The 14,504-nt window shown below is 40.5% G+C and overlaps 1 protein-coding gene across 1 annotated transcript; it reads right to left on the bottom strand.

Moving 5' to 3' along the window:
* Window positions 1-217: 217 nt before the first annotated feature.
* On the bottom strand, window positions 218-13,018 carry LOC121568185 (somatolactin-like). Its single transcript, XM_041878750.2, has 5 exons — window positions 12,974-13,018; window positions 12,367-12,570; window positions 11,086-11,199; window positions 2,320-2,499; window positions 218-2,049 (listed from the first exon to the last, which is right to left on the bottom strand). Exons 1-5 carry the CDS (start codon window positions 13,016-13,018, stop codon window positions 1,849-1,851), a joined length of 744 nt encoding a protein of 247 aa, XP_041734684.2. The 3' UTR covers window positions 218-1,848.
* Between the last annotated feature and the right edge of the window lie 1,486 nt (window positions 13,019-14,504).

The following is a 14,504-nucleotide window of genomic DNA, read 5'->3' as shown; positions in this document are numbered from 1 at the left end:
ATTGGGGAACACCAACCCCCCCCCCCAGTCTTATGTGTGTTAATGTGATATCTGAGTGACTCAAACATTACAACAAAACCACTTGGTTTGGGAACCACTGATGTAGTCCAAAAGAGTCATATCAACACACCAATAAAATGAAACACCATTTACATAATATCAAATTTGCAACATAAACTATTGTCTTTATTGATAATCACAAACATACTGTGCCTTTTTCTAGTAAAGCCGTAATTTGGTAACGTGGCTTGTAATACATGTAATTATTATCTACAGATAATTTTACAACTGAGACATTTTCAAGGAACACATTTTTCATGAGAAAAAGGAAAATGTTGACATATTGCCTAGTTACTGTAAGGGAAGCTTTGAGCTCTTACAGCAGAAAAGGTGAGTCATTTTCCTGAAACCAGATATACTTTAGTATTAGGAGAAGCGATGATGGGTTATAGGGCAGGGGTGTTGGGCAGTGTACCCCTTTCCACCCTTACAATGTTTTCCTTAATAACAGACCATCAGTGTTGCCATAGGGATACAACAACTCTAGAGGATGTGTTTAATATGGTGCCTTGGGGTTGTAGACAGGAGCTTTTAATCCAAGTTTGTAATTAGTCTGTCTGTCAGTTTTTTTTTTTCTCTCTTCCATTTCGTCGTCCTTCAGAGATACTTCCTCTAGCTTCTCTGCATAGCTAAGAATATTTTTTGAACCATATCTTTGACCAAAAGCATTCTCACAAAGCCAACATTTCAGTTCAGGGAAAATTCCCTTCTTGCAACTCTTCAGTGACTGATTGTTATGTCCTTTAATTTGTTTATGGCACATGAATACCTCTACTATTTGCTAAGCATTACCATTGGACCAATGGAACAGTTTCATGCTAACCCTCCAGCAATGTTCCATTTAAAATAGTAAAGACAAATCGATTGTCCATCAAATTGACAAAAAGTATGATTCCATAACTTCCATAAATTCTGGGAAATGTTTAGTGACTATCATGACAAATTTTTTTTACTATTTTTGTCTTGCCAGTTACACGCATCATCAAGGTATGTTACACTCTAAAAATAGTCCTTACTTAGACCTCATTCTGACCTCTGTGTAAATTTGAGATAAACACCATCTGGTATGGGCATAATTAAAAATAATGCAAATTCATATCCTGTCCAACAAACATATATATTTTTGTACTCTCCTCTCCAATTCCTCCTGCAGTACGCTCTTATTTTTTTGATCTCTTCTCTCCCTGTCAGAATATCTCCAGCTCTTCTCTTTGTCTGTAGCTTCCTTTGACTCCGGTTTCCTACCGAGTGTGTTCCATTTCACTAATGCAGAGGTGAAGCCAGCTCAACTAGAAGAACAGGATCTCTCCGAATACACAAGGGGCCACAGAAATAATCAAAATAGTGCAGAACCAGGGAGGAATACAAACTCCAGTTAAGAACAAAGGAAATTGAAATCAATCGCAAAATATGCAGATTTTTTTTTTTCATAGAGCAAGATGCAAATCATCCTTTGGGACTTCGCCTTGCCAGGTTAAAAATATATAAAGGAACATATAAAATGCAGCTTTTCAAATAAAGTGGCAAACCATTACACCTACTTAGTGTTGCATATACGAAAATGTTTGGAAACAGTCAGTTGCTAACATACTGTAATGCACCAGGCATGAGGTTAGACACCCTAAGGCAGTGGTCATATCATTCGACCTCACTATGTGTTTACGGCAAATGCGGGGGCACCAGAAGCAGGGAGTTAAAATGTTTAATGCTAGCCTCATTATTGAGGGGTAGTGTCTTGTTTAGTCCATATAATAGTAGGGGTTCGAATGGGGTGGGAATAGTTGTTCTCTAGTAAAGGAAACAGCTGTATTTGTCAGTCTGGCGACACTTGAGGAGCTTGAGGAAGGTCTCCATCTTGTGCGCGTCCTTCTTGAAGCAGCTGAGAAGAGTGTAGTCCCTCGGAACTGACTCCAGCACCTCAGACTGCATGTCGTATGGAGCCACGCCCTGCTCGTAGTAGGAGGTGGTCAGCATGCCCTCGTCCAGCATCTATAGTACGCAGGAAGGACAGGACAGAGTAGACAGGGGGATGAGAGAGAGAGAGAGAGAGAGAGAGAGAGAGAGAGAGAGAGAGAGAGAGAGAGAGAGAGAGAGAGAGAGAGAGAGAGAGAGAGAGAGGTGATGGCAAGGAAATGAGGCATTGATAGAGGAGTAAGAGATGTGAGCAAATGAGTGCTAATGGATTTGCATTGTGTGAAAATGCATTGGGCTTAACAATGCCTAAAGGCCACAAGTATTAGAGTAATGATACTGAAGTACCTTCCTGATGAGGACCACGACTCCTTGTTCTAAACTAAGGAGTTTTTCCGACACCAATTTGGTCTTGTTGAGTAGAGTGTCAGGGGCGTCGTCATAACGATCCAAGGTGGTTTGCAGGTACACCAATGGCTCAATCCAGGACTGGACCAGCATTAGGACAGAGTGAAGGAGCCACTTGTCCTGCACAACACAGTTTATGGAGCACAGTTTGAGTTTTGTGACCATTGTGTACTGAACAGCACTGTATTATTGTGCAGTTTTAATATAGTTATGTAACTGGATTCAGCTATAGCAATTACATACTAACCTAAAAATAATTACCCTCAAATCACAGAGGCACAGAGGCACAGAGGCACAGAGGCAATACCTTCAACAGTAAAGTCATCGATCTATCTGACAGAAACATTACAGTGCTAAAAGTACAAGGAAATTGTTTTTCTGTACTCAATTAAACTTTTTGGCATTTAGTGTAGAATGCAGAGGGAGTTCTGGTGTTCAGCTAGCAGTTACAGTAGTGAACAATTATCGTCTTCCTGCTCCGAACTCACAGTGTTCCACTTGTCATTTGTACGTTGTAGAGGAATACTTATAGATATTTATGTTTGAGCAATCCACATTTTCCCACCTCAACCTTTATATAAGTGCTGCTGCTTAGTTTCCAACTCACGGACTTAGCTGACCTTAAAGCTAAAGAGTTTGGCCCTGGCAGGATCACAGTTAAAGGTGGTCTTGGTCATCTCCCGCTTGAATGGTGTATGTGCAGCCAGGATCCAAACAGTGAGCAAGCGCTCCGCTTTCTCTGTGTTTGCCATACTGGCGTGTGACTCAGATGTTTGTTGCTTTTGTGTTTGCCATTTCACGGTCTGTGCTTGTTTTGGGAGGCGGGGTGCGGGCTGTATTTGCAAACCCACTGTAGCTTATAGCAAACTTTTAGTAAATTCCTGTCAAGAAGAGAGACACAGAAGACCAGTTAGCCTAGCTAGCCTGTAGTTTGAAATGGAGGTAGCTAATTAATGGTTTCAACGCTACAGTGCTCTAATCTGGGGCAATGTGGACTGTCTGGACTTTCAATGTAGCAACTGTTTGCTCGCAGATGACTACAGAGGCGAAGTGGCTACTCTTAGCAAACAAATAGCGAACTTACACAAGCTACTGGGGAATCCACGTCCGCCTACTTTCTCTTTCTCTTCTACTCCAGTAGCTGGAAAATGGTGTTGGTAGGATGCTTCTGGATGACTTAGAGGATGCTTATTTTCTTGACCATGCCAACCAGCCATGGAGGCACGTCACTCGTCGTGGAAGTCGAAAGTAGCGGCCTTTGGCAGTAGGGGCCTCCTTGGCGGTGGGAAGCCCGGACCGGATACAGACTTCAAACAGCTTTGCTGCCCTGAATCTGGAGGTTCCGTTACCCTCATACCTGGGGGCTTCCACTTTGAGATCGGTTCCGGAGGTATCTGCGCCTTCGTCCCCTGTTCTGGCTTCTACGGTGAATGAGGCTTCGTTGGTTATGGCAGGCTCGAACCGGGTGCCAGGAGTTGCGAGCGTGCAAGTTTCTGCCTCTCGCAAGTCCTCGATGGGTCTCCCGAGTCATGCTATGTGTAGGAATGGGCAGATTTCCTCTTCCATCTTGCCGGCAGTGTTCTTAGGCAGCTCTATGGTAAGAAACGTCTCGGTTTCTGGAGCAAAAACCATGTGCTACCCTGGTACAGGATATTACTAGGCTGCTCCCCACCGTTCTATGTCAGCACATGGAGATTGATGCTGTTGTAGTCCATGTGGGATTTAATGACATTAGGAATGGTATCTCGGAACGGCTGAAACAGGATTTTGAAGAATTGATTGGGTCTCTGCTGAACACCCCAAAAATGTTTTTGCAGGCTAATAGCACTTCACAACTGGCTACGTGACTACTGCAGCTCCTTGGGTGTAACTTTTGTAGACAATTCTGACACCTTTTTGAAGCAGAGGATGCTCTATAAGGAGGATGGGATCCACCCTAATCATTTGGGTGCCTGGATCCTGTCCAAACACTACAAGGCAGCACTGAGGCATTGACTGGTCAAATCAAGCTCCTGAAAGGTATCTACTCCGATATCATTCCGCCACAGCTTCCCATGTTAATAGGAGTATTGTACATAGCAATTCTGTGCCTGTTAATTTAATTTCCATTGATAGCTCTGTTAGCGCCCTTAAGGAACCCACTGTTAGCTCCACCTATGGTATTAATAGTTTTATATCAAGCTATTGTTTTGCTACATGTGCTCATAAGCATAGGCGTGTTGTCAATAGTAATCCTGTGCACAGTTACCTGAATTCTACTATTAGCTCTCTAACTTTGAATCCAATTAGGAAGCATATTGTGCCTAGCTCATCCAGTTCTATTGACTCCTGTGACACTATGGATACTCCTGCTGTTTTCAAATCTCGCACAGGGCTTGGACTGTTACATATAAACGTGCGAAGCCTGATGTCTAAACTGGACTTTCTGGATGTCTGGGTGCATGACACTGGCCCAGACGTTCTGGTTATCTCAAAGACCTGGCTGAATTATTTGATTATGGATAAGGACTTTGCCATTGCGGACTACAACATTTTCAGATGTGACAGACACAAAAGGGGGGAGGGGTGGCTATTTAGGTAAGATCTTCCCTTATGGCAACATGCTCTCTTAGCATCTCTGTCCCCAAAATGTGTAAGCTGTTAGTTATAAAAGTGTCCACAAGCCAAAAAGTGCATATATACAGTACCATTCAAAAGTTTGGACACACCTACTCATTCAAGCGTTTTTCGTTGTTATTACTATTTTCTACATTGTAGAATGATAGTGAGACATCAAAACTAAGAAATAACACATATGGAATCATGTAGTAACCAAAAAAGTGTTAAACAAATCAAAATATATTTTAGATTTTTGGCATTCTCTCAACCAGCTTCACCTGGAATGCTTTTCCAACAGTCTGGAAGGAGTTCCCACATATGCTGAGCACTTGTTGGCTACTTTTCCTACACTCTGCGGTCCAACTCATCCTAAACCATCTCAATTGGGTTGAGGTTGGGTGATTGTGGAGGCCAGGTCATCTGATGCAGCACTCTCCTTCTTGGTAAAATAGCCCTTACACAGCCAGGGGGTGTGTTGGGTCATTGTCCTGTTGAAAAACAAATGATAGTCCTACTAAGCGCAAACCAGATGGGATGGCGTATTGCTGCAGAATGCTGTGGTAGCCATGATGGTTAAGTGTGCCTTGAATTGTAAATAAATCACTGACAGTGTCACCAGCAAAGCACCCCCACACCATCCCACCTCCTCCTCCATGCTTCATCATGGGAACTACGCATGGAGAGATCATCCGTTCACCTACTCTGCGTCTCACAAAGACACAGCGGTTGGAACCAAAAATCTCAAATTTGGACTCATCAGACCAAAGGACAGATTTCCACCGGTCTAATGTCCATTGCTCATGTTTTTTGGCACAAGCAAGTCTCTTCTTCTTATTGGTGTCCTTTAGTAGTGGTTTCTTTGCAGCAATTCGTCCATGAAGGCCTGATTAACGCAGTCTCCTCTGAATAGTTGCTGTTGAGATGTGTCTATTACTTGAACTCTGTGAATTATTTATTTGGGCTGCAATTTCTGAGGCTGGTAACTCTAATGAACTTCTCCTCTGCAGCAGAGGTAATTCTGGGTCTTCCTTTCCTGTGGTGGTCCTCATGAGAGCCAGTTTCATCATAGCGCTTGATGGTTTTTGCGACTGCACTTGAAGAAACTTTCAAAGTTCTTGAAATGTTCCGGGTTGACTGACCTTCATGTCTAAGTAATGATGGACTGTCGTTTCTCCTTGCTTATTTGAGCTGTTCTTGCCATAATATGGACTTGGTCTTTTACCAAATGGGCTATCTACCTTGTCACAACACAACTCATTGGCTCAAGAAAGAAGGAAAGAAATTCCACATATTAACTTTTAAGAAGGCACACCTGTTAATTGAAATGTATTGCAGGTGACTACCTCATGAAGCTGGTTGAGAGAATGCCAAGAGTGTGCAAAGCTGTCATCAAGGCAAAGGGTGGCTATTTTGAAGAATCTCAAATATATTTTGATTTGCTTAACACTTTTTCCATATGTGTTATTTCATAGTGTTGATGTCTTAACTATTATTCTACAATGTAGAAAATAGTAAAAATAAAGAAAAACCATTGAATGAGTTGGTGTGTCCAAACTTTTGACAGGTACTGTATATTGCTGTGGTTTACCGCCCCCCAGCCGCTTTTGGCAGAGGCTGTTGGTATTATTTCAGATTATTTAAAACCCTTTCTTGTATCTGAACTGGTTGTGTTAGGAGATCTTAATCCTGATTAGCTTATACATGCCTCAGATCAGTTTAAGAATATCTGTCTTGAGTTCATCTCCACTCGGCGGATAACGAAAACCTCTCGGATTAAAGAACCTATCAAACTCCTCATTGATTGACCTTATCCTGACTAACTATCCCCATAAGTAATTGGTTAGTGGTGTTTTTTCAAATTATATCAGCGACCACTGCCCTATGCTTGCAAATTGAAAAATTCTGACCCTCGTATAATTGCATACTGCATACCAGACCCTGTTTTGGCACTTTTTCTCGTCAATTTTTACCTCTCTGGATGGGCCAGTATAAAAAAAAAAGATTTAATCACTAACTGTAAGTCGCTCTGGATAAGAGCGTCTGCTAAATGACTAAAATGTAAATGTAATAAACATGCCCCTCTCAAGCGACTCAGAGTCAACAACTGAATGAATCCATGGTACTCTCCTAAACTCTCAGACTTCTTCTTGATAAATCAGGCCTGTGTTAAGGCTAGACAAACTAGCTCGTTAGCTAATTGGCAGCTATTTAGGCAATTGAGAAATAGGTGAACTGCCATGGTTAAACAGGCCAAATCAAACTATTTCCTTAGCGCTATGGAAGACTCTGTTAGTGATCCCTCTAAATTCTGGAAAACCGTTAATTCACTAAAGCAGGGTAATTCTTCTACTTCCCTGCCTAAGCAAGTCATTTTAGACTCCTGCATCATACTGAAATAGTTAACATTTGTGATGATTTTAATCAGCATTTTTATCTCAGCTGGTCATACTGGTCTTGGCCAGTTAGTTGACTGTTCTTCCCACATACAGCCTCCAGTTGCCTCGATGGATGATCAGTAAACCTCACTTGGCTTGGGAAATGCTAATCAGGGTTTTTATTTTCTGCAACTCACAGAGACAGAAGTTCTTGATGTCTTATTAGCTATTGACACCAAGAAGTCATAGGGGCTGACAATTTGGACCCGTCTTTGCTTCAGTATGCAGCACCTCTCATTGCTGGCTCAGTAACACACTTTTTTTTTTTAAACTTTAGTTTCAGGAAATATTCCAAAAGTGTGCGCTACCACTCCAAATGGGCGGGGATAATAAGGATCTCGATAATGATCAACCCATTTCCAGGCTCCCTTGTCTTGCGAAAATATTAGAATCATTGATCAACAAACAGCTACGTTATCAATCCAGATTCAGACCTAAACATAGCACCACTATGGCTACCATGTTTGTTGTAAATTATATTGCAAATGCCTTAGATGATAGAAATAATTGTGCTGCCATGTTTGTAGTCTTATCAAAAGCTTTTAATACTGTAGACCATGCTATTCTGTTGAATAAGCTGTCCTCGATAGGGTTGGGTACTGATGCTTGCCAATGATTTCATAACTATCTCAAGGACAGAACTCAGGCCATCAAGGTAGATGGGGTCAAATCTGAGTTCCTTGAATTACATTAGGAGGTGCCCCAAGGTTCGATACTAGGGCCACTACTGTTTACAGTCTACAGTGAGGGGAAAAAGTATTTGATCCCCTGCTGATTTTGTACGTTTGCCCACTGACAAAGACATGATGAGTCTATAATTTTAATGGTAGGTTTATTTGAACAGTGAGAGACAGAATAACAACAGAAAAATCCAGAAAAACGCATGTCAAAAATGTTATAAATTGATTTGCATTTTAATGAGGGAAATAAGTATTTGACCCCTCTGCAAAACATGACTTAGTACTTGGTGGCAAAACCCTTGTTGGCAATCACAGAGGTCAGACGTTTCTTGTAGTTGGCCACCAGGTTTGCACACATCTCAGGAGGGATTTTGTCCCACTCCTATTTCCAGATCTTCTCCAAGTCATTAAGGTTTCGAGCTTGACGTTTGGCAACTCGAACCTTCAGCTCCCTCCACAGATTTTCTATGGGATTAAGGTCTGGAGACTGGCTAGGCCACTCCAGGACCTAAATGTGCTTCTTCTTAAGCCACTCCTTTGTTGCCTTGGCCGTGTGTTTTGGGTCATTGTCATGCTGGAATACCCATCCACGACCCATTTTCAATGCCCTGGCTGAGGGAAGGAGGTTCTCACCCAAGATTTGACGGTACATGGCCCCATCCATCGTCCCTTTGATGCGGTGAAGTTGTCCTGTCCCCTTAGCAGAAAAACACCCCCAAAGCATAATGTTTCCACCTCCATGTTTGAGGGTGGGGATGGTGTTCTTGGGGTCATAGGCAGCATTCCTCCTCCTCCAAACACGGCGAGTTGAGTTGATGCCAAAGAGCTCCATTTTGGTCTCATCTGACCACAACACTTTCACCCAGTTCTCCTCTGAATCATTCAGATGTTCATTGGCAAACTTCAGACGGGCCTGTATATGTGCTTTCTTGAGCAGGGGGACCTTGCGGGCGCTGCAGGATTTCAGTCCTTCACGGCGTAGTGTGTTACCAATTGTTTTCTTGGTGACTATGGTCCCAGCTGCCTTGAGATCATTGACAAGATCCTCCCGTGTAGTTCTGTGCTGATTCCTCACCGTTCTCATGATCATTGCAACTCCACGAGGTGAGATCTTGCATGGAGACCCAGGCCAAGGGAGATTGACAGTTATTGTGTGTTTCTTCCAAGCTGCTTGGCGATGGTATTGTAGCCCATTCCTGGAGAGCTCTTTGGTCTTGGCCATGGTGGAAAGTTTGGAATCTGATTGATTGATTGCTTCTGTGGACAGGTGTCTTTTATACAGGTAACAAGCTGAAATTAGGAGCACTTCCTTTAAGAGTGTGCTCCTAATCTCAGCTCGTTACCTGTATAAAAGACACCTGGGAGCCAGAAATCTTTCTGATTGAGAGGGGGTCAAATACTTATTTCCCTCCTTAAAATGCAAATCAATTTATAACATTTTTTACATGAGTTTTTCTGGATTTTTCTGTTGTTATTCTGTCTCTCACTGTTCAAATAAACCTACCATTAAAATTATAGACTGATCATTTCTTTGTCAGTGGGAAAACGTACAAAATCAGCAGGGGATCAAATACTTTTTTCCCTCACTGTATATAAATAACATTGGTAATGCTGAAAAAAAAAATATATATATATATATATATATATATATATATTCATTTGCATGCAAATGATACAGTGTTGTATTCCATTGCTCCATCGGTTGGCCAAGCCTTTTCACATTTGAAGTCAGATTTTTAAGCACTGCAGAGGTCACTATTGAATCTAAAGTTAGCGCTAAATGCAAGCAAAACAAAATGCATGTTTTTTTTCTAGGACCCATAACCCAGACTTAAATGAATATTGGTAGCTGGCTTGATGACAAACTGTCCTTTTAAAACATGTCACTGAGCTGGTGAAGAAGTTGTAGTTCAAAGAAGGTCTATTTTACAGAAACAAAGCATCTATGACTTTTGTTAATAGGAAGGAAATTGTCCAGGCCATTTTTATGTCTATTTTAGATTATTGATTTATGTTCATGCAACAGCAGCTACACTTAAACCATTAAATGCTGTTTTCCATTGTCCCCTTAGGTTGATTACCGATGATGGTTATTGAACTCACCTTTGTGTTCTATATCAAAAAGTGTGTTGGGCCTCTTTGTATGTAAGGAAAGAGCAGTATTTTCTTGTGTTTATCTACAAAGCAATCATGCAGAAACGTCCTTTGTATCTATCATCATTAATTCAATTAAGACTTACAAATTACCAAAATCCGGTCTCAGGCTTGGATAACACTGGAGGCCCTTTCGGTCTCCACAGAGTTGGGTAAACCTGCTTTTAGTTTTTTTTTTATCCCTATATGTGGAGCAACTTACAGAGCTCTCTGTAATTAGATGTTCTGGCCCCCCTTGGTCAGTTCAGAGTAATCATCGGAGACCTCTATGTTGATAAATGTGTCTGTTTATCTTAATATGTTTTGTAATTGTGTATATTATATGTGTTTGATGTATTTAATCAGGGCTCATCTGTAAAAGAGACCCTAGTGTCAGTATTACTTCCCTGTCAAAATAAAGGTAAAAATACAACAACAACAAAATAATAACAATAATTATAATGGTGGCACCAAGGGACATTTTCAAGACTTCTCAAGAATAATTAGGCCCAACTTTTGTTCAATGGGCCAAAACAATCCACCACAGAAGATGGCACTACAGAGACAGAAGACTCACTCATATGTTAAGTGACCATAACTGCAAAGCGACGTGCTGTTTCTATGCACCGCTAATTCTGTTTTGTGTTTTGGGGCTACACACACAGACACATGTGTGTGCGAGCGTGCGTGTGTGTGTGTGTGTGGAGTCCCACAATCATAGAAGGAAGACATCTCAATCGCAGGAAATTAAGACAAAAGCCCAAACAAACAGAGAGAGAGAGAGAGAGAGAGAGAGAGAGAGAGAGAGAGAGAGAGAGAGAGAGAGAGAACCGTGGAGCGCCCAGCTCTCATCTGCTCACCGAGATCTGCTGGATTTCACTCTTGGAGCCGGGGATGGGGAAGGCTTTGGTGGCGCACGTGTATCCTGCCTGGTTCCTCTGGGAGCGCATGGGGATAGGGACAAACATCTCCTCCTATGTATCAAACAGACAGGGAACAATGAACAACATGTCAGATAAACACTGACTCATGCTCGCCTAACTCCAGCCAATAGAGACGAGCCGTCTGTCAACTGAGCTACAAGCAGAGCGGCTGGTGTTTTCTTCTTCAACTTGTTCTCATCTGTTGGCCTCATGCAGTGTCTTTCCAATAACCAGTGGTGTAAAGTACTTAAGTAAAAATACTTTAAAGTACTACTTAAGTAGTTTTTTGGAGTATCTGTACTTTACTATTTATATTTTTGACAACTTTTACTTTTGCTTCACTACATTCCTAAATAAAATATTGTACTTTTTACTCCATACATTTTCCCTGACAACCAAAAGTACTCGTTACATTTTGATTGCTAAGCAGGACAGGACAATTGTAAAATCCACGCACTTATCATCCCTACTGCCTCTGGCCTGCGGACTCACTAAACACAAATGCATCTTTTGAAAATAACGTCTGAGTGTTGGAGTGTGCCCCTGGCTATACATACATTTTAAAAACAAGAAAATGGTGCTGTCTGCTTTGCTTGATATAAGGAATTTTAAATGATTTATATTTATATTTTTATTTTGATACTTAAGTACATTTTAGCAATTACATTTACTTTTGATACTTAAGTATATTTAAAACCAAATACTTTTAGACTTTTACTCAAGTAGTATTTTGCTGGCTGACTTTCACTTTTACTTGAGTAACTTTCTATTAAGGTATCTATACTTTTACTCAAGTATGAAAATTGGGTACTTTTTCCACCACTGCCAATAACGAGGAGATACATGATGTTTCCATTTCAAAGCTGATGCTGGTTCCCTACCGTATGGGCTTTCCTGCTACTGAAAACCACAATATGAATTCACAGCACAGTATATCATTATCAGCATGGTCTTGATTCTATACCTTCAATAAATCATTCTTTGTCTGAGGAGAGTTGGGAAACTACTTTGAAGCTAGAAGGTGTTGGTTATATTGGTGGAGCATATAGCAAAGAGATTGGTAGGGTAATTATTTCCATAGGACTTCCCCAAAACACAGGGCACATATAATGTGCAGACAGATATGACAGATATGAATGAACACATTTCTTCAGTGAGTACTGTTAGAGGAGGTACGTTGAAAATGTAGGAAGTACGTAGGAGTAGTGTGGTACTCACAAACAGAGTACAGGACTCCTCAGAGACGCGGTAGATGAGCTCGGCATGTTGGATGACCCGGTCCAGTAGTTTCTCCTGGGAGATGGAGGCACAGCGTGTGATGCTGCCCTGCTCATCCTTACACTCCAGAGGGACACCCAGGGAGAGCAGACAGGGCCAGAGCAGCGCTGCCCACACACCACCCTGCAAGACTGAGTAGACAAACAAACACACACACACACACACACACAGATAAAAAAATACCCAGAACCAATCTATCTACAGTCATTTTCTCTAATTGCACTACTAGCAATATACCTACTGCCAGCAAAAGGATGCATCCAATATATTTCTAGTCATTTGATTACATTTATAATATTATTATTGATCATATCCTACATTCTATCTGAAGGGGTATAAAGTACCTTGCATCATGTTCATTCTGTCAGGACAGTGGTCTTCCTACTAACATATTTGAGGGTACCAAGGACCTTTATATGGATTCAACAGGCCATGAATGAGACAAAAGGATGGGGTCTTGCAAAGGTTTTTGGTAAGGGGATATGTTCTTACCCATCCAACATACTCTGTTCACTATGGATTATATTCAGATGAGAGAGGACCTTACCTGTTTCAGAGACTTTGTCTGGTGTATTTGTCCAATGTTGACCATTGTTGAGAGATTCCTTCAAATTTCTCCCATATGCCTGATGATACTCCATAATACATCCATTTACTGTGTACTAGATACTATGGTAAAGGAGATGGTGTCTGAAAACTCTAAACCTGGAAATGTCTGTTTTCTATTCTGGTGAAGGAAATCTGGTGAGAACCAGTCAGTCTCCCCCAGCAGCCAGAGCTGCACATCTTACAGTATTGACCCTGTTTGGTTGTCATTGGCAGCACACATTTAGAGCGGGGATAATAAAACGAATCCCTGTTGAAATAAAGCCAGGGTAGGTGGGCGAAGGACATCATAAAATCCGACATATTGCAATTTTGATTACTGAGTGCCCTACATATTACGGTCTCCCAAACCCACACCATTAAATGTGTTAATCCATTCTGAGAATTATAAGTGATGTGTCCTGTCTGTCGATTGGAAAATTAAACCCCCTTAGTTGGCATCATGCACATTTCTGGATCCAATTTCTCTGATCTTCGAAAGAGTGGGAGAGAAATAGGCTGTAAACAAATTTTTTTGATTTTTAAGATAATTAGTTTTATGAAATGAACTGCATCACAACAAATTGATAGGGTACAAAAAATAAAGCTACTCAAATGTTGACAAAAATGTAGTTGGAAATATAATTTTCTCATTATTTAATTCAATTTCTTTAAAACATCTTGTTATGGATTACTAGGGCTGTCAAACAATTACAAAAAATCACAATTAATCTCAAATTCAGCTGTAATTTAAGATTTTTTTTTACAAAACCATTACATGAACATTGATATCTTGATTTTCTCTGAAGTAATGGTGAGAAAAATTGGTAAATTGAGAAAGCAAACTTTCTGTTACCTCAGTGTCAACTTGTTTTTACATTGCATTGATATTTTTAGCTGTATCTATTATGTTTGCAGTGTATTGTGAATGCTTTTAGCTTTAAAAATAATAATTGTGCACAAAAATTACAATAAGTTAACTTGAGTTAACTGATTAACTCTGACAGCCCTATGAATTACATCTGTCATTTTCTTTGTTTTTTAAAGGCTTAATATCTATAGATAATCATTTTCAACTTCAATACTCAAGATCAGCTTGCAGCATTCCATTTACGTTCTATGTTAATCCCCTGCATGTACTGTAGAGTGCCTTAAGAAAGTATTCACACCCCTTTACTTTTTCCACATCTTGTGTTACGAAGTGGGATTCAAATGGATTTAATTGAGATTTACACAAAATACTCTGTAATGACAAAGTAAAAAATATATATTATTTGTAAAAAAAAAAATAAGAAAAATAAAACACTAATATATCTTGATTAGATAAGTATTCAACCCCCTGAGTCAATACATGTTAGAATTACCTTTGTCACCGATTACAGCTGTGAGTCTTTCTGTGTAACTCTCTAAGAGCTTTCCACAAATGTGCAACATTTGCCCATTATTATTTTCAAAATTCTTCATACTTTGTCATATAGGTTGTTGATCATTGT

The sequence above is a fragment of the Coregonus clupeaformis genome, chromosome 6 (genome assembly GCF_020615455.1).
Source record: "Coregonus clupeaformis isolate EN_2021a chromosome 6, ASM2061545v1, whole genome shotgun sequence".
Classification (NCBI taxonomy): domain Eukaryota; kingdom Metazoa; phylum Chordata; class Actinopteri; order Salmoniformes; family Salmonidae; genus Coregonus; species Coregonus clupeaformis.
This window is presented reverse-complemented; position numbering and strand designations above follow the sequence as displayed.

Excerpts from the sequence above, each read along its gene's own strand:
- LOC121568185 (XM_041878750.2), bottom strand. The coding sequence starts at position 13,018 with ATGGTCAACATTGGACAAATACACCAGACAAAGTCTCTGAAACAG. Across the intron at positions 11,200-12,366 it reads AGGAGTCCTGTACTCTGTTT|GAGGAGATGTTTGTCCCTAT; the intron begins GTGAGTACCACA and ends TTTGATACATAG. Across the intron at positions 2,050-2,319 it reads TCGTGGTCCTCATCAGGAAG|ATGCTGGACGAGGGCATGCT; the intron begins GTACTTCAGTAT and ends TGCGTACTATAG.